This window comes from Parasteatoda tepidariorum, chromosome 12, assembly GCF_982258835.1.
Source record: "Parasteatoda tepidariorum strain Cologne lab strain chromosome 12, Ptep-v5.0, whole genome shotgun sequence".
In the NCBI taxonomy this organism is placed as follows: Eukaryota; Metazoa; Arthropoda; class Arachnida; order Araneae; family Theridiidae; genus Parasteatoda; species Parasteatoda tepidariorum.
This window is the reverse complement of record NC_141766.1, coordinates 23,055,826-23,077,464: the sequence shown is the minus strand read 5'-3', so window position 1 is coordinate 23,077,464 and position 21,639 is coordinate 23,055,826. Positions and strand designations below refer to the sequence as shown.

Genomic DNA, 21,639 nt, shown 5'->3' with positions numbered 1-21,639 from the left:
TACACTAAATTTGAAGGACAAAATATCAGGCTTCATAAGTAACAATATCTGAATCCAATTTTTTTAATCCTTAAAACTGAAACAGTTACAGGAATTATCATTGATTTCACCAGTAATGTAAGCTTAGTTAATTATTGATATTATTTATTGATTTTACCAAGGCTTTGAAAGAGGTTTCAAAAACACGAATCTGTCAACATTTTAGCTATATATAGCATTTGAATAAATATAGTTTTAAGCAAAATTAAATAATAGGAAAAAAAATGCTATTGAGTAATACAAAAGTGATTCAACTGTAACTGAACTAGTAAGAAATTTCTCTTGACGTTGTAAATGCAGTTAATATTTCGTTCTTGCATTTTTTTTTACTCACATAATTATTCAATTGTTTAACATTTTGACCACTATCTACTATAAACACATATTTGTGATAAGTTTCATTTATATTTTGAAAAAAGTCTGTAATTTCTGATAATGATAAAAAAGAAATCAATAAACCATTTATTTATATGAGTATTTTTAAAGACTTTAAAATCAATTGCTACACCAGCTACAGTGCTTGTAGAAAACCTGTGGAGACTAAACTGTTTGAAATAGTTGTTCTACTTCTTAATTTATTGAAAAAATAACACGAAACAAATTACACTAAAAAAAAGCTTGACATGTTATGGATAATGGAAATCCTCTGTGCTATCATATATGTTTGACACTAATGCAGACATGCCAACCTGGAAAAATTAAGATTCAGGATTTTCCTCAGCAAGAATTCAGGAGATTTCAGGATGGGCAAAATAAGTATGATATGCGACATATTTAACACTTCTAATGAAATACTTTAATTAAAAAATTATGTAAATAAAGGAATGCAAGACATTTTACAAAACAAAAGAGAACAAATTATGGAAAGAATCTAACTTTTAATCAAGTATGTTGTTGTAAAAAAAGTAAACGTAAAATTGAAATTTAATATTTACAATAAGCATTCCTTAAATTTGTTCATTTTTTTTTATAATCAACATCAAGAAAGCAAAAAAATAATGGGAAAATACTGATTTTTATTCCTAAAATATGGTTTTTTTTATTCAAAAGCAAATACCATTGTCTTTTTGAAACATTGTGGAAAAATCTTTGACACTGTAAAAAATGTACAAAAAATTTTTTTACAAAATAAACAAACAAATCATTTTATTTTAAATTAGATAAATTCAATTAATTATATTACAAATGTATAAAACATTTAATTTTAATTAAGCATAAAAATGATCTTAAATTAAAAAAAAACTCAAATTTTAAAGTGTGTGGGTCTTTTTTTTTTTCTTTTTCTTTTTTTTAAAAAGAAAGAAATGAAATTCTAAAAGGTTATTTTATGAAAAAAAAATAGTAACTGCTAGCCCTGAAATAATAATCCTCTTTGTGCTTTAGCCCATTAATTTTCCACAAAATATCCTTATTGTCTCATTGAGCGATTAAAATATCACAAGCTCAATTGGAACAAGAAGCATACATGCTACCTTTTCTCGAAGCAATAATGGAAATAAATTCATTGGAATATGAATAATTAAAATTGGTTGCACGTTTTTGCTTGAACTTAAACATTATAAAACTACTTTTTGGTTATATATGCAAACGAATGACGAAAATCATGATGCAATCCACGGATCCACGTTAAGTAAACAAACAAGACTGCATCAGTTTTTTGCCAATGACTGAAAAAAATAACGAACCATTTATTGCCATCCATTGAAAAAAAGCACTAAAAAATTTTTAAAAACAGCAGGACATGATATGGATCACAGGATACGAGAGTCAGAGTCTCCCACATCTAAAACAATACCCGTTGAAGTTAATATTGTATTCAGCTGAGACGTCATTCGATACTGCTTGTGATGTTATCACAGGAAATGAAAGATAAAAGATTCTGATGACTCTTTTATGTCCGATGAGCAGGTCAAATAGGAGTATGAAAGTGGGAGTAGGTTGAGGAGTGGGAAAAAAATCTGAGACGTGTGCAGCTCCGCTTCAGCCAGCAGGTAGTTCAACAAGATGGGACTAAATTTTACATGGGAGAATGCAATTTGCGCGGAAAGAAAAACAAAACTGTAGTGATTCATCCTTCCAGTACATGTTATGAGGCAGCGCTACCAGCGCATTTAATAACTTCAACCTAGTAACTACTACTATAACTTTTACTTTTTCATCAGCTATTGTTCAGTACATTTCTGATTGAGATGTCTACAAAAACGGTCATCCGTTCTAAACTCCCAGTATATTTGTAACCTGTTATGTTTGAATTTCATCATTAAAAGTTTTTTTCTAATCAATTGGTTATGATGTATCAATGAACACGCATTTATATACCTTCACCTCAATGGTGACTGCCAGACATTCTGTTTTAGTTTTAATGTATTTCTGCACTTTTGTACACAGTTCTAACTAAGGCACAGTTCTAACAGACTCTGTTGAACTCTGTCATAAGAAATTTAACTCAAAAGCACATAAATGTGTACCTCCCTGTAATTATACAGTGTTAAACAACAATGGCAAGGAGTAACGATGACATACACCTCGCCATTCACCTCTCGTCGCCTCTTTGAAAAAGATCGCAAAAAGTAATTTATCCTTTCTATTAGAAACGGGAAGTGACTGTTCTTTGTTTACCAGCATCGAAAATAGATAAAATGTCTGCTCCAATTCAAACATTCATTGTTGCTAATGGAACTTCTAGTTATGTTTATAAACAGAAATTATTATCCATTGATTTATGTTTACAAAGACAATTTGTATATCCTTTTTATATATGCAATGTTTCAACCTCCATTATAGGTGCTGATTTTCTGCATTACTTGAATTTAAAACCAGATGTTAGAAGACGTAAGTTATTTGATAACGAAACTCATTTAAATTCACATTGTGTATTTCAAAATCGTATTTCGCATAGTATAAAAAAAACAATTGTATTTACATTTTTATTACTGCATTTTGTATTTTCAATATGTATCATCTTATTGAACTCTCATATTGTGTCGTTCACCTTGCTCACTGGGGGAATACTGTGTAGTGATTCATCCTTCCAGTACATGTTACAAGGTAGCGTGACGAGCGCATGTAAAAACTTCTACCTTGAAACTACTACTATAACTTTCACTTTCTTATCAGCTGTTGTTCTGTACAGTTCTGATCGAGATGTTTACAAGAACGGTCTTCCGTTCTAAACTCCCAGTATTTTTATAACTTGTTATGTTTGAAATTTATCATTAAAAATTATTGTCGAATCCATTTGTGAGGATGTATCAACGAGCATGCATTTATATACCTTCACCTCATAACTTCTGCTTTCGAGGAAAAACTGGGTAATTTTTAAATTAACCATATATTTGTATAAACTTTGGGAGATTTTCGGATTAATTCCGGAGGCAAGAGAAGAACACAAAATGCGTGAGGGTAGGCACATCTGCTAATGCATTATGAATATTCTGCATTGCTTTCAGCATCTACCTATTACATGCCTTTAAGTGTCACTTAATTAAAATAAACATAAAAGAACAAGATGGGAACAAATTTTGCATGGTCTTTTTTAAGTTCTACAAGTTTTGTCATATTTTTAAATAATACTTTTAAATAATGTTTAAATAACCCTCAAGTTTCATTTGTTACATGAAAATTCTCCTTGTGACCATCTGAAAATTCTAAAACATTTTAAGTTTTCTAGATAAAAATATTTAGACAACAAAATAAATTAATGTTCTTTATAAAATTATAATAAAAAGATACCTAAATGCCACAAACATCAAGTTCCACCATTGTGATAAGAATATGATACATAAATTATATAAAATCGATTGTTACACACAAAACTTTGTAAAAGCTGGTGTAACTGCAAAGAAAACCTATATTAAAAAATTAAGTGACTTCCTCAGATGAACAGCAAGTAAAAATATTAATTGCTAATAGTATTTGAATATTTTAATTAAAAAAATATATGTTCTCATTTTTATTAAAAAGCATTGGAAAATAAAATGCAAAATTTTAACTTACAACTTTCTATTTCTACTGTACAGTTTTGAGAATCTAATGGATAATAGTGTAAATCCATCATACAAGCAAGCGTAGTAGTAAACCTAATTTTTAAAATATTCATGAGTACAGAAATTTTTAACAGAAAAGAGACAAAAATTTATTTAAAATAAAATAATAATTGAAAATACAACTTTGGATATAAGCACATATTTTATGCCTAAAGCAATTGGGAACAAGAAAAAGGGTAATTATTCAATAAAAAATTTTTGTATCAAATTAATTTAATACAACAAAAAATATTGTGCCTAGAAGTTAAGTTACAACATACTCATATAAATGACAGTTTGATGTAGTTAAGTAAAGTTCTTACACTAATCTAATACAGAATTTTACTCAATATTTGAGTAATTCTGAATTCAGTTTTGGTTTCAAGTAGTATGAAATAAAAGAAATAAAAAATCATGAATAATTACTTTAAATTACTTTTTATATAATCTTTAAAAATAAAAATTTTAGTTTTTAAAGCAAAATAAATTTTGATTTTCTTAAATATTTTTAGAGACACAGCAAAATGTGCAACAAGTAAAGTTAACAATTAAGGGAACAAAACTGTCTTGATTTCCTTATTAAACTATAGGGACCACTAATTCCAGAATGAAGCTATGTGCCTTATTTTGATGATTAAAATTCAAAACTCACTCAAAAAGGTATGTTTATACAGGGAAAGAAATTTTTTTTGTGTATTTGATTTTTTTAAGTATTAAATATTGAGCTGTGATGGCTCAGGTGATAGAGTGCTCGCCTTCCAATGAGGTGAACTGGGTTTAAATCCCAGCTATGGCTAGTTGATATGAATTCCCCATCCGTCTTGCACTGGCCACAGTACTGACGTAAAATATCCTCAGTGGTAGACGCATCATGGGTTAGAGTCCCCTTGCCGTCAGGCTAACCATAGGAGGTTCTCGTGGTCTTCCTCTCCATTTAACACAAATGCAGGTTAGTTCCATCAAAAAAGTCCTCCACAAAATCAAATTTCTCCCAATACTTAATCTAGGAGTTCCCTTGTCTTCTAGATTGGCTTCAAAGCTACAAGGCTATGGAGTTGAACATTAGTAGCCGTAAACCCAAAAAAATTGGATCGGCTGTTCAACGACAATTATAAAATAAAATAAAATCTAAAATATTGTCTGTCCAAATTAATTAGCACAGTTTTGGTTGATTCTTTGAACCATAAAGATTGTAAGTATGTGATTTGATAATTAAATGAAAAGTCATTCAAACATTCCACTTTTTCATGTTTGCCCTGTACAAAAGCATCTTTCAATAAATCTATGTTTTTAAACAGAGGTCTTAGAAAATCAATTATTTCAAAAATTTTAAAGATAAATCATTACATTACATTCCTTACTTATAGACTTGGATCTTCTAACTTATCCGATTTCTCTGGGTTTTTTTTTTTTTTAATACTTTAAGTATGAACTTTTGTGTATAAACCTGGTTGTTAAGTGGATACAAGATTCTTTTAGTGAAAACAAAACTTTTAAATATCTCTTTTGTACAGATTCTCTTTCTTCACTTTTTCTTTTATGCGACACAACTTCTACGGAGAAGCTTGTGGTGGAAATTCACTCGATTTTGAATACTCTTAAAAACGTGACTATTCATTTCTCTTATGTTCATGGCCATAGCGGTAATTTGGGCAATGAAAAAGCAGACCAATTGGCTAGGGAAGCTACATGTGGTGAAATAGACTTAAGGGCGTCTGTTCCTGCTTCTCACTGGAAGCGTATCGTGAGAGATAAAATCTCTTCGGACTGGAATACTGAATTTCTTGCTTCGACAGGGTCGCTTTGGACGAAAAGGTTCTTTCCATTCATTTTTCACCATTTGCAATGTAAATTTTTAGCAACTAATTTTAAATTAACCCAAATTTTAACAAACCATGGAAATTTTAAGAGATATTTATTTCGTTTCCATCTGATGACCAGTGGAATTTGTGCTTGCAGCGATGCAGATGAAGACGCTGAGCACATTCTTCTTCATTGCAATCTGCATGTGAGTGCCCGAATTAAATTAAAGACTGTTTTGAGGCGTCTTTCTATTTGATGGCCTCCTGTTTTTTTTAGAATTGGACAAAAGTATCGAAAGTATTGCTGCCTAGCGGAATTTTATTTTTAATGCAAATTTTCTTGTTTTTGTTTTCTACTTACTTCTGTAAGCCTCATGCTATACTTTGTGGTGCATGAGGAGTTTTCAATCATTTAAATAAAAAAATACATAAATAAAAAAATACTATTAGTAGCAGCAATATAACAATAGAACTTAGTAGATATTTTATTAATAATTAACCAGCACTTAATGTCACTGCATGACACATTTATGTATGGTTGAATATTTGTATAGTGAAACTTAATTATTACATACTTATTGTCGGTATTGTGTGTTGAAAACTGCTTTTACTTGTTTTGGACTATTAGTTTCTATAAGTGGAAAGTATAAATTTTAATGTCATAATGTATTATCAAAAAAGATCAATGTTTAACAATCTAATGTGATATTTTTCCAATTTAACTCATTTATATTACTTTTTACACATGTCAAAATCTTTGTCACCAAAATAAAATTTATAATCACCAGAGATGCCAACTGCTATGGACATGCCAAAATAATAAATAAAAAAAAAACGGTAAATAACTACAAACTAAATTTTGCAAATATTTGACTAATTTTACTTGCTCTTTAAATTGTATAACATGCCATAACTAATACAGAGTGCTGAATTATATAAGCCTGCAAATTATTTAGAAATAGTGGTGGATAAAAATCTACCAAATTGAATTTATTAAACCAAGAATCACAATTGATAAACTACCACTTTAAAATATTTATTTGCTGTCCTGAGCAAGTTGGCATCTCTGAATCACTCAGAATATTATCGTATTCAATGATTATTGTGATGTATAATGGTTGCAATATTATCTTTTTGATATGTTATCAATAACGATTGTGATATTACCAAATTCGATATGTATTGCTAATGTTAATGACGATATTGTCATGTTTAATCCACTTTTGTGTATTATCAGTAACTGGTGGTTAACCAGTAACTAGCTTTGATTCTATGTGCTTTTGAATTTAGCTACATGGTCCTTATAACATATAAGAACCCGAAAGGTACGCAGTTATTTGTTCTTTACAGAATAGAAATCTAAATAAAAATAATTTAAATAGGTAGGTAACAGAATTATTACCTCATTCCATATTTTATGTTCCCATCAGATGACAATCGAACCATCTTATTTTTCTCAGTAACATCATGTAAAAATGAATTCTTGTCATTAGCAAAAAATGTATCAGGAACCCAAATTTTGTCAGTAAAATCTCCAGAAAGTGTAAGTTCATATCTTTCACTGCTGAATGCCAGTCTTTCATCTTGCCAATACTGATTGAGATAAAGGGTGAGAGTATAGTCCTAAAAAAACTGCAAGTGATCAATATACTTAAAAAATATTAGTTAAAAAAGTTAAAATTAGATTTAAAATAGATAAACATAGATTTAAAATAGTTGAACATAGATTTAAACTTAAAATTGCTTAAAGGGGAACAACACTGGGGTGACTTGGGGTAATTCCTGATCAAAAAAATGCAAACATACATTTTGTTATAAAAAAAACTATTCAAGATAGAATTTTAATATTTACTAGAAGTTTGAGGCTATATGATATGAATCTTATGCTACCTTTTTTTGTTTGAAAATCAAATTAGAATTCAAAAGGTTTTAAATTGTTAGTGACCAGAAAATACCCTGGTCTTGATCACTTCTAGGATAATTGCTGATCACCAGTTTTTATAGTAAAGGGGCACTTTAAAAATAATTATACAATGGTAATTTACAAATAGACATCAGATCAAATAAATAAACCAAAAAGGCATGTTTAAGCAGCTAATAAGATGATTTATTTAAAAGCAGCAATAAAGATTAACACCTTAAATTTTCCAAAAATCCTGGCAAAATTTCTTAGAGCATTTAAAAGCACTGTTTACTGTTACATCATCAACAGTATATGAGTCTGTTCCATTTAAGGATATGAGTTCCTTTAAAAATATATTTAACTGTTACTTTTTCAATTTTGTCACATTTGGGTCATCTGAAGTTGCCAGTGCTTCTTTTCAAGAATTTCATTTCAATTATATCCTCATCTCTATTTATTGCTTTACCAATATACACAGGATCATTATCATAGTAAATAGCATAATAACTGGGCAGTAGAATATTCTTGTGAACATTTGATAGCAAGAATTTAGCATCATATAGTGGAGTATTTTTATTTATTTGGACAGCACATAAATTTTCAGCAATTGATTCCATCGTATCCTTTTTGTCTACATCCTGCTCATCAACTTTTGTTTCTTTTTTCTAGATTTCTTATATTTATGAATATCTCCTTTTATTATCATTTCATGTTCTCCTTCCCCGACTCTAAAAATTCCCAACTCTAAAAATTCATTACTAGTGATCACTGCTGCATTGGTTTCTATCTTTCTCCTTATCTCAGATCGAGATAAGGATCTTCTCATTATCTCAATTTTTGGCTCTCTTCTTAAACGAATGCTTAATAGCTCTTCGAAGGAATGTGAGGGAGAAGATACAATTGGTGTAGAATTTCCTGAAGACCCAATTGTCAGTGGTAGTAATTTCTTTGTAGGGGAATTTTAGAATGTGAGAGAACTGAGCATCTGACAACAAAATCTGTAGGATATTTTTTCCCATCAACAGGAAATATTCCATTGGAACGGAAACCAGATTTGATATTTCCTGATGTAAGCGTGTCAGGATAGATCTCAGCAATGATTCAATAAAACAACTTTTACTGATTTGTGTTGCTCCTCATAAGTGTTGTACCTCTGTAAGTCTTTTATCCTATTTCATTTTCAAGAGCCGAAAGCAACATTTGTAAAGGAGTTGCAAAATGTCAGTTGTATGTGTTGGAAGTTTTAAAATGGAAATTCGCTCACTCTGGGCTCTAGTTATGACATTTATAGACATGTGAGTCATGTGACATGGGACATCAGTTTTAGCATATTTATTAGCTATTTTTGATACAATTTATAAGAAGAAATGACAATGATTAGGAATTACCCTAGTGATCAATAATTACTCCATCTGTAAGGGCAACATTTGATATAGTTTCCTGTAATTAATTTCAAGAGGAACAACTAACCAAAAGCTTCCACTATTTTTATATAAAAGAAAAAGAAAGTATTTCAAAATATTTATTAGTAAGAGAGGGAGGGGGATCTTTGCAAAAATGTACACATTTAAAAACCAATCTTTGAAATGGAAAATACAGAAAGCAGCTTAAAAGATGCTTATTTTGTTAGATAAAATAGAAAATTATTATTAAGTAAATGTAGTTATACTTTAGTAAAGTGCTCAAAGATTCTTGTCCATGTTTTAAATTTAAAAAATTCTTTACAATTTTCGAAAAATTCAACAACAAAAAATTGTAGTATTTTTTTTACAGTTCATCCTTTTAAGATTACCAAAATATTGATTTGATTTTTGTAAAAATATAAAAATTACAACATAATATGCAGTGTTTTCACTACAGCGCGAGAACGCGAGAATCTCGCATATTTTTTTCTTTTCTCACATTAAAAAATGATTACCGTGAGAAATTCGCGCATTCTATAAATAAATGTCAAAATTCGCGAATTTCTCACACTTTGGAAAAAGCTTCGAATTACGCCATTTAGAATAAAATCCGTTTCACTTTTCTTCCTGGATCTTTCATTATTTTCAACATCTGCCCCGTTTTCTAGCTTCCCTATTTACCAGTATTGTTCAGAACCTTTTCGAACAACAGAACACAACCATGGAACCCCTTTCAGAACGCATTTCTCTGTAACCACGTGTTTACCGTAGGTAAGGTTTCTTCATATAAGACATTCAAATTTTTTATGTGCTAATGTAAGATGGACAAATACCTTGCAAAGGCAAAATCTTCTATGATGATGCACCAAAAATATTCAATGCTTTTAAAAATAGAAGACGTTAAAAATGTATTATAATTAAAGAAATGATTTTTTTTCAAGAGTTTTTGTGTTTTTTTTAGTTTTTAGAAATCTCACCCTGTTTTTGAGAAAGGGTGAGAAATTCTCACCCATTTTTTTTCTATGATGAAAACACTGTAATATGTCAAGCGTGGTGTGTGATGCAGAACCTGCTGTGATATGCATTAAAAGTTAATTTGATTAATGGATTTGTTCACTCTTATCAAAACCTTATAGCAAAATACTAACAATTTAACTATTTTATTGAAATTTTTTTAAATTATGTTCGAAAAAAAATTATACTTTCAATATAGATAGTTGAAATTGCAACTTATTTCGCTGTAATAATTTTTAATAAAGGTTGCAAAGGGTCATTGACAGCTTAGAACCAAATAGAAATAAATGCAGGCCCAACAAGATCAACAAGAAAAAGAGCTAGACTAGCACTGAAGATTACTAGAAATGATGAAGAAAATTGTTTCATTTTATTTCTGTCCCTTTATAAAATTAAACAATTATCACAACAAATGATGCTTATGAAAAAAATAATAACAATACAGGGAGAAATGATTATATTAGTTGGCCATAAAATAATAAAAAATAAATAAATAAAAACTGGAACCACAGCTAAGCAAAAAAAAAAATAATAATAATACAAGCGAAACATAAAATCATATTTGATTATCACCAGAACTCCAAATACAAATTGTTTGTATCATGAGCAATAATATATGAAAATAGTTATTCTGTTTTTGAATCTTTCGGCAATTTTGAATAGAAATTCAAAAAAACAAAATTGTATAACAACATCATGGGCGCAAGTTGGTAAAAAGGCCAAGACTGGAAATTTTTTGACTGAAATACCGAACATACACAATTTGTCTTCGACATATGCAAAATATCTAAGAAAGCTTTACCATAATACATCAAGTTTAAATACTGTACAAAAAATATTTATTCATTTCTCTTTTGATAAAAATAACAACAGGACATAAGAAAGTAGACCAATAATGTAGACCTAAAAAATATTTTTAAGGACAGAAAAAAAAATTCAAATTTCCATCTTCGAGTAAGTCTTGTTTCCGTCTTACTTCCGTCCGCGGACATTTTTGAAAGACGGAAATCCGTCCTGGGGACGGAAGACTTGCACCCATGAACAACATTAACAGAACATAATTATTAAGTTTAAATTTTATCTTAATACACTCTGGAACTAAACCTATGTTTATGCAATAAAAAATTTTGGAATCTTTCCATTGAGTTATTTGAATTATTCATGTAACAATTTGCTGTACCAACAGAAATAATAACATAGCAATCTAAAACCTTCCAATAATGGTTACATTGCAACAAAACAACTAACTTTAACTTTGATGTGTGAAACAAAAGTTGTAATCTCATAATGGACTCAAAAGTAGAAATTTAATATATTTCTGAGAAAACCTGGATTAACTGGGCTTTTTCAACAAAAACCGGCTTTTAAGCTCTAAAAAAATCACATTATTTCGCTATACAGTAAAAGAAAAACACTGTTTGACACTGATCAATTCTATTAATAAATACATATAACTGATAGAAAAGACACTTCATTTATCCTTTGTATATTTTTATTGAGAATTTTTATAATGAGTGTTTATTAGTAGAAACTGTGAAAATATTGTAAAAGAGTTATTCTTCAGCTTTTGAGATACTACTGAATTTGAAACAATTTAGCAACATTTAAAGTAGTTATTTCCAGTATCATTATAACATAGAAATTTTATGTGCAAAAAACTTTCAATTTCCAATTACATACGTTTTTACATAGGCTTTACAGATAAGAAACAAAATAGGTAAATGCATGTAAAAGCAGAAAAAAACCATTGCATGGGACCTAGTAGATATTTTTTGGCACGAATTAAGAACTATCATTTGTTATAAATTTGCATATCATGCTTTATACAAGTTTTGGCTTGTCGTCAAAGGGAATACAGAGATTTACCTAAAAAATTACGAAGTGAATACAGAAAACCCTAAAAACATTAATTTTTTTTCAGACATTTTACCTTTGTGAAAAAAGGCTTTTCATCTACAGAATAAATACATGAATCATCTGTTAAGACTTAAAAACAGTGCTTAGGCAAGACATTAAAATCACCTAATTTTCACAATTTTCTTAGAAGAGCAAATTCAAAACTGTTGTAATAAAATTACAATGCGGATTACAAAAATTAAAAATAAGGAATAAAAGTTGAATTCGGGAGGGGGAGATTTCTACAAGAGTTTCAAATGTCAACCGTTCTGAACACAAAAGAAGACACCAAACATTTTTAGAGATCATTCAACTCAAAATTTTGTGAAGTAATCAGAATAACGTAAATGTAATTAATTAAATTTTAAATGCAAAGTTACAACTTTTCTATTAGAATTTTATCTTAAAACTAGCTTACTACAGGCAAAATTAGAGCAAAAATCAAGGAAGAGGATGCTGTAAGCCGGGGAAAGGTTTGCTGTTTGAGAACTTAGTTCAAAACTTGGTGATTTTTCTAATGCAGGTACCATTAAAAAAAAAAAAAACCTAATTTTCAAACATATTTAAAAATTAAGTTTAAATATTCTTTACATTTAAGAACTGGTTATTTTTAAAATTAAAAAAAAACTAAAGAAATAGGAAGCTTTAAACATTGTTAAAAAAAAATATTGAAAGTTTCTTTTCTTGTTGACAGGAAACAGTGCATTTTGGTGCTATTAACGTAGTTCTTCCTCTGATGAATGTTTACTGAAGTTTTCTTTAGTGTGTGTTCTCAGAATAAATTAATTGGGTAGTAATGATACAAAAATCACTCAGAATATTGTATAATTATTACCATTATTTTGGTTATTAATGTTAATAATAACTGTGATCTGTGATCAGATAAAAATAAATACTACCTGAGGTTGTGAATACTTAAACTAACAAACATCAAAATGAAACAACATCAAGCAAAATTTCCAATGATTATTATATTTTGATTACTATTCATATTTGAGATTTAAAGATCCCAGGCTCAGAGCTTCTTTTAGGCGCTTTACACATAAACAAGCTTTATACAGATAAATCATTTTACATCAATACACAGTGCTGTACTGATGTGAAATATCATGTCTTTTTCGCTAAAATAATAGTCCGTGCAATATTATTTATAAATTATAAGAGGTTATTTGGAGAAGGTGGTATGCTGGACAAGTATCCCACATGGTCTTCCCTAAATTATAACTATAAATAACAAGCATTATTCTCAGTGACGATAACAAATTCAACTCAGTTTTAAGGTGTAAATTAACTGGTATCTGTAACTTCGGTTAAATTTAAAAACACAAACCGTGATCTACGTTGAAATATTAATACAGGATATTAAGTATTGAAATATGAAACAAAAGTGAAACTACCTCAAAAGAATTAATATACAGAGATTTCTACAACGTAATAAAAGTACATAGATTTTTTACTGTCAAAGAAATTGCGATATATTCACATTTGAAGAAAGTATATAAATTTAGTTTTGATTTGCCTTGTCTGTAAATATATGAAATTCAATGACGATATTTGTTTTCATCGATTAACGTCTTGATACATTTATTACTTACTCATTTTAAGGATATAACTCATGCTGTAATCATTTAAAGAAATTTTTTAATTTTTCTATCCAGATGCTTTTTTTATGTTTATATTTTTTCAAAAAATTAATTGGAAAAAATGTCTATTTAAAGCGCCATTCTTGCTGCATCTGATTCGCACTTGCGATAACAAGTAAAAGAAATTCACGCATGCGCAAAAAGATCCTCATAAGGATCATTCGCACTGCATGCTGTTCACGCACAATTGATCAACGTAGGGAGTAAAAGAGTTGCTGTTGCTGTTAATTTGCGTCACGCTAGAGCTGCACAATGGGCTATTGGTAGCCCGACGACCTGCGCGCGAAGTCGAGCACTTTACGATAGCACAGTTCAACGAGGACCAATACCGCACACAGTCGGTCCCTACGCAGACTGATCCAAGTGGTCACCCACCCGCACACAGACCGCAGCCAGTGATGCTTGACTTCGGTGATCTGCTAGGAACCGTGTCTTAACGATCAGTCCACTGCGGGACTGGGAGTAAAAGAGAATCTAAATCATGAGTTTTTTTTTTTTAAGAATATAAAAATGAGGTTGTTTTTCTCCCTCGACGGTGATCAAAGATACATGCAGGGCTGGCAAAAGAGATGGGTGATTGGCCAGAGCGCCAGTTAAGGGGGGTGCCGACCGAGATTCAGATTTAATGTTCTGAAAATTATTTATTTCTTAATTTTCAAAAGTATTGTTTGCTTTAAAAAGGCATTTATAGGTTATTATAAGTTCTTAGGTTTACTTTTTTATGGTTTACCTTCTCTAAGTAAAAGTTTTACTAAAGATAGAAAGAAGAGTGTGCTTGCTTGAAAACCGCTTGCTTGACATAGAATAAAATGAGTTCCGTATTTTCCAGGGAGGATCTTTTCTATAGTAATTTATGGTTCAGAAACATATAGAAAGGTTATCACGTATGGTTTTTTAAGAAAAATAGAAAATACTTCTAAAAAGATCTCAAAAAAAATTTTTATTATTATATTGCAGTGCCAAATATATTTCAACTGTTTTTTTTAAAGCGATGATGTCAACTAGAAGGAAGTGTTAAAGAATTTCCGCCCTAAGGTTAGGACCTGCGTAAATTTCATGGATTTTTTTCAAAGGGTGAGAAAATGTGAATGCTTTTTGCCGTAAAATATACAGAGCCCAGGTATAATATACTGGTATAATAATGATACGCAGAATTATTAAATTGTGAACAATTAATCGTTTTCTTTTCAATCTTTACTTGACTTTATTACTTCGATTCGGTGTAAAAAAATTACATCTGAAATATTATATCACTTTAACAAGATCGCAACGAGAAAATTTTTTCACCGCTGTACCCTTTCCCTCAGTAAACATTAGATAGAGATTAAATCTCCAGGGAAGGTTCTTAACTTTGGAAAGGTTAGGGGAAAGGAAAGTTATCTAAAATTAGTCAGAAAGATAAAGCAAATTGAAAAACCCCTAAATTTTATAATAAAGGGTATAACAATTAATTGTTAATTGTTAAGAAATTTCTTAAAGACATTTTTAAATTAAGTAATATAAATTTTGAATAAATATTCAATGCTTAAAGTTTAAATTTAGCAGTGCCGAATTAAGCGTACGCGGGACCCTAGGCCATTCAAATTTTTGAGGCCCTCAGATTAAATTTTTTTCTCGTACATTTTTTATTTATTCAAATATAAAGGTATTTATATATCTTTCCATTTAAGAAAGCATATTTAAAATTAAAATAAATAATAATAAATAAAATTTTACTTTATTAAGTTAGAACTAGAAGATAATCATAACATTTTGAAAAAATTTGAAAAATCATTGTTTTTCTTAATTTTTGAAAACTTATTTTCAAAAAATCCATTTTAATGAGGCCTCTAATCATTGGGGGCCCCAGGCCATGGCCTAGTCTGGCCAATCCGTCCCTGAAATTTAGTGTTTTCAATAAGAAGTGTAAAATTTTTTCTGTTATAATTTTAACTTCATCTGCTGAATTAACAAGCTAATCAGACAGAAAGGAACAATTCAATTTTGAGATGGGCTGCGGGACACTGCAAATGGAAAATGACACACTCTTGTACAAAACAGGGGTGCTTAAGATCGACCCTTTAGAAAACAAAACAACTTAAATTTAAACTGTATAAAATATCGGGCACCTGAAGCCGCTAGCGACCCTTTTCCCATTCATCTTTAGCTTGATCTTTGTATTGCCTCGATGAGGTTGTGGAATGCAAATGAAGAAAAGGAGTATTCATGTGGATCATCGAGGTTCTGACTGAGTAATTATATGCAGTAGGGTGATAAGACTATATTGCAAAAGTATGAACTTTAGCTAAGCTGTTATGATGAAAATGAGGCTATGTATATGCTATTGATGTCGGGAATGTGATGTATCATTGCAATAGTACGCTGCTATTGGTCTGATGTTCTTGTCTTCAGTTAAATTTTCAAATAAGAATATTTCATTGAAATTTGCTGTGAGCAAGAGGTGGCTTTTTCGTAGAATTTGTTATTTAATTTAGCTATATGTTTGTCTATTGCATCTATTTTGAGGTCATGGTGTATTGTATCATTTCTTACGAACCATCTGGCTTTTGCTATCCTTCTTAATATTTTATTCTGGCAGACTATTAATTTATTTAGCTGAGTTTGTGTCATATTTGTCAAGACTGGTGAAGCATATGTAAGGATTGGGCGGAACTGGTGTGTATATGCCGTAAGGCTTTACACACCGTACCTTAAATCTGTCGGAGCCGAAAGCCCTCTCATTGGTTATTGTGTAGAAGTTTGAGAAAAGGCGCAAACCTGTGTGATTCATCCCTACCTTCTGTGTGTTTGCGTCATATACACATTGTTAACTGTTGCTGATTTGTTGAAGTAAGTATTTTGAATATTTTTAAATAGTGTTCTTTATTGTATCAATAATTAAAAAAAGTGACAATTTAAAAATTAAACAATTTTATTTTAGGATTTAAGGAAAAAAAATTTTTTTTTTAAAGTTAAAATTTCCACTAAATTTAAATGCAAATTTAATTTTATAATTATATAGTGTGATTATAATTATTTAACTTCAGAATAATAACAATAATGTATGATAATTAAGAAACTACAAAAGGCTAGAGTAAAATGAAAGATGACTAGAGTTAATAAAATAGGCCAGATTGACTAAATTGTTTCATTTAAAAAAAAATAGGAATACATTTAAAATTAAACATTAGCACTTGATAATATAAAATTTATCAAAAAACTTATTGTATAAAGAACAGAAAGACAAAATATCAATAAAAGTTTAGCAACTCAAGTATTATTTCTTAATTAAATATGAAATATTGATTCCAAAATATCAACTGGACACAAAATATACTTTGGAATAAATGGGTGGAAAATGAATGGTAGTTGGATTCGGTAATAAAATTTTATTTAGTATTTCTGTATTTCTAAGTAAATAATGCGTGGAATGACATTATAGAACTCTTGTTCCATGTTTTACTGCTTCACAACAATACAGCAAATTAAGTAAAATTATATTACCGAATTATTCTACTGCCATCCAAATCTTCTCCTTGGTTACTTCAAAAATAAAAGGGAACGCAAGATAATACAGAAAGTACAAAAACTAATATTATATAGCATCAAAACCAATGCAAAATAATGTTATGGCGTACGCTAGATAATATTAGTTTGTATAGAATCTAATGTTATATAATGGCAGAGAAAACCGTGACATTTTGTATCTTCCTAATATTAGAAAGTTGCGCTACATAATGTTAGATTTTACAGATTTTCTGATTTTATATAATATTAGGTGCTACTTGAGAAGCTTTCGCTTAATTAAGCGAATTTTTAAGATATTTGAAGGACATTTGACCTTCTGAGGCAAAGCTCTACTGTAAGCACTTAGCTTCTAAGATTTCGCAAAGAAGTAGCAGAATGTAAAATAATGATCAGCTCTGTGGTATACCCAATTTACAAAGAGGATTGCACTATGCAAATTTATGTGTTCTCGAAACTCCAGATAATCTTCAGTTCCCAAAACACACACACACACACACAAAAAGAAAAAACTCTGAGAAAAACTTTTTTTACTTGTAAAAAAAAAAAACATGCTTGATAGTTGCTTATAAACATGCTTATAAACAACAAATCTTGAAAATTTCAAAATTTCATCAAAATAAAAAACTTCAAGTGTCAATTGGTTTAGGATGGTGTTTTCTACACTAGGGAACGCTGCAAGCTCGGTACCGCCTAAATTTCCGGGTTACTGTTCCCATTGTATTTTAAAGTCATTTGGCATCATTGTGTTTTGAGATTCTTGCAAACAATGTATTTGATTACTTATTACTTGTGTTAACAATGCTAACAATACTGGTGTTTACAATGCTAACAATACTGGTGTTTACAATGCTAAAAGTGTTAACACTAACGTAAGATGGTGCAGAGCTTGCAACAAGAACAAACAGTAATAAACTTATGGAAAGAGGCCATATCAAGACTGCCAAAAAAGCGAGTTATTCAAAATCTAGCAACCATGTTACCTCTTTTAACAATATATCTCTAAAAAACTAAAACGAATTTTCACTTCAAACTCACCAGAATTACATATTAACATTAATATCTTATGAAATATGGCAGATTTGAGCTCAGAAATTATCTAATTTCTTTCTTTCATTGAAAACAAAATTATCCGTTTGAAGACATCGCATATCAGAATAACATGTAGTAAGCAGCTGCAAACTTTCTAACCGGAACTAGAGTAGGTGTCGAGCTGGAGATTGTTATTGTTTACATTTCTATTGAAAACACCATCCATTAACCGAAAGAGATTTTGCAAACTTCCGGTATATCCCTCCGCTTATGTGATTCTTACGAGGTGATATGTTCACTGTCTTGATATTCTAGGAAGTTTTCATATTGTGATTTTTTTTATCAAATTTACGCTAAATTTTACCATTTATAAGAGTTTTTATCTTAATTTATAAATTCTAACTGGTCGTGTGCGGAAAACAAATTTAATAAAATTAATATCACAGCATTAATAAAGTGTAAGGTTTGCCACGTTTTGAGTGTTATCCCTTATTTGGCTATAACTTTGTAAAATATAGCTCGTTGTTATTTTTGGGTAGCATCATAGCGTGCTTCCGAGGTCTTCCAAATACATTTGTTATTTGTTTCATTGAAAGTTAAATTGAAGGAACTCGCAATTTTGTAAACACTATAAGTATAATAATATTGAATGGCTCGTTTTTCCAATCTTACACGCAAAATTCAATCAGAAGTAGTAACCCGGAAGTATTACGGGGAATTTTAAAACCTGGCGCCACCTGTGCTTAGCTTTATACGGTCAACCATCCATCCCACAACAATAGATCGCTGGAAAGCTAAAAATATGCTAAGTAACCTTTATTAAAACTCTAAGGGAGCCTTCACACCGATTGTTCTAGACGAATGTGCGAATATTTAGAAACTACGTACAAAAAGAATTGCTCGCGCATGCGCAAAACGCATTGACGTTCGATCCCACATCTAAATAGCAAGCAGCGAGAATGTTCCATAAATCGAGTTTTTTTTTTAAGACTAAAGGCACTAAACCCCCTAAAAATCTGAAAATTCAATATTAAATTACGATATTTGTAAATTAAAGCAAATCACGACGTGAATAAAGCACAAATAAAAGCACACAGATGGACACACTTTAGTTTCAGTTGTATGGATGGTGTTTTCTACACTAGGGAGCGCTGCAAGCTCGGGACTGCCTAAATTTCCGGGTTACTGTTTCAGTTGTATTTTAAAGCCATTTGGCATCATTGTGTTTTGAGATTCTTGCAAACAATGCATTTGATTACTTATTACTTATGTTTACAATGCTAACAATACTGTTTACAATACTAAAAGTGTTAACACTAACGTAAGATGGTGCACAGCTTGCAACACGAACAAACAGTAATGAACAAATGGAAAGAGGCCAAATCAAGACTGCCAAAAAAAGCGAGTTATTCAAAATCTAGTAACCATGTCACCTTTTTTAAAAATAAATAACAAAATAACTAAAACAAATTTTCACTCCAAACTCCCCAGAATTACATAATAACATTAATATCTTATGAAGTACGGCAGATTTGAGCTCAGAAATTATCTAGTTTATTTCTTTTATTGAAAACAAAATTATCCGTTTGAAAACATCGCCTATCAGAATAACATGTAGTAAGCAGCTGCAAACTTTTTAACCGGAACTAGAGTATGTCCCGAGCTCGAGATTGTTATTGTTTACATTTCTATTGAAAACACCATCCATAAACAAGAGGGGCCTCCCTGGCCGAGCGGTGTCGCCGGTCCAAACGCTCTGTTAAGCGTGGAGGTAGCGGGTTCGAATCCCACCGTGACCCTGGATGTATTCTTTGTGATGTCTTTCTCTGAATTGTTCTATCTGTATTTTCTACTTGACAATGACTTATAAGCCTATATTGAGCACACAAGTCAGCAAATGTATGTAATTTCAATAAAATAAAAAATAAACATAAACAAGAAACTTTTTCAGTGTCAAACATCTAATTGTGATTGGCGATCGAAATGGGCTACAAGTGGCGTAGAGAAGAACTATCTACTTAAGGCAACACATCGCATGCTTTCATCAGTAGTGTGTGGAGAATCATAGAAGAAGAAAGTACGTTAGTTTCACTCTTTATTTTCAAATAGATTTAAAACTTTTAAGTTAGGAAATCGTATGGAACTGAAAACTACATTGAAGATAGTTCCAAAAGAAAGCATAGTGGAAAATTTAAAAAACATTTGCGATAATTAAATACGAAAAATATTAAGAAAGGGGAAAATACCATAGTACATTTCTATACAATTGAGAAAAGGAAGAGAAAGAAGGGGGCTGGGTCAAGCCATAGAACCACTATTCTCCCCAGATCGCATATTCGAGAGTTGCGATCACGAATAGAGAAAGTAAGGAGACAAACATATTCAAAATAGTTTAACCAATAGGGACAGATGAACAAGTATGAACAAGAAAATAAAATGGCAAGATAAGAAGCAGGTGTGGGGTGTTTGTGCTGAAACCCAGGGTGTAAAAGATAACTTGAAATAGATTTCGAAATATCGGAAAGCAGTAGCAGTCCAAATAATTCCCATATTATTTAACATATTTTGACTCCAACAAGCACTACACGTGAGTTTTATAACTGTTGAATAATTTTCATAATTAAAATAAAATTATCGATCTCTTTAAGTATATGTAAACATAATTTTATTAAAATCTGCCGATAAGCCTGAAAATAATAAACTAAAGCTAAAAAACTGGCTCCACAAAGTGCGCGTGAACTCTCGTTCCCCTTATAATTTTTTGAAGTCAAATTTCTTTTTTAAATTATTGTGTATGGGTAGACACAAATGTGTTAAAATAACGACGTTTGTTTAATTTTCGTTGCAATTTTTAAAAATTAAGATCCATAGCAAACACTTATAACACTTTTTTTTTCTGTAACGAAAACGTTTACTCACCATATTGACTTCAGAAATAGCGTCGAAGCTTGCTATTTGTATATCCATCCCAATGTATAAGGGTGGCCCTAAAATTATATATTTTCTTTTTTAAAATAAATAATCTTATGACAAATAAAGTGCAGATTGTCTTAAAAATTCAAAAACATTGTTTCTCCAAATTGTAAAAAAAAAAAAAAAAAAAAAAAAAAAAATATATATATATTTTCAAAAGTCTTACCTCCGAATTTTGGACGTAACCGAACATCGTAACCAATTAGTATTTGCTTAATAAGGTAGGTAATGTTCTCCACTTCAATTGGTTTTGAAAAATGACAGAACCTGTAATTAAAAAAACGTCATAGTTTAAATAGAATTACAATCGACAATTATGAAGATTTATTTTTTTCTCTCACTAAAACTAAATTATAAATTCATATTCACGAAAGGCAGAAAATATTAAATTTCTGCAAGAGCTCT

The 21,639-nt window shown here is 30.2% G+C and overlaps 1 protein-coding gene across 1 annotated transcript in view; it reads right to left on the bottom strand.

Annotated features, from left to right (window-relative positions):
- Positions 1-21,639, bottom strand: part of LOC107442619 (gamma-aminobutyric acid receptor subunit beta-like) — an 84,020-nt gene that overhangs the window by 26,756 nt on the left and 35,625 nt on the right. Inside the window, exons 2-5 of the mRNA XM_016056229.4 lie at positions 21,401-21,501; positions 21,181-21,248; positions 7,269-7,489; positions 4,036-4,118 (exon numbers count right to left, since the gene is read on the bottom strand). Coding sequence (XP_015911715.1) covers positions 4,036-4,118; positions 7,269-7,489; positions 21,181-21,248; positions 21,401-21,501 — 473 coding nt within the window. The remainder of the gene's footprint in view (positions 1-4,035; positions 4,119-7,268; positions 7,490-21,180; positions 21,249-21,400; positions 21,502-21,639) is intronic.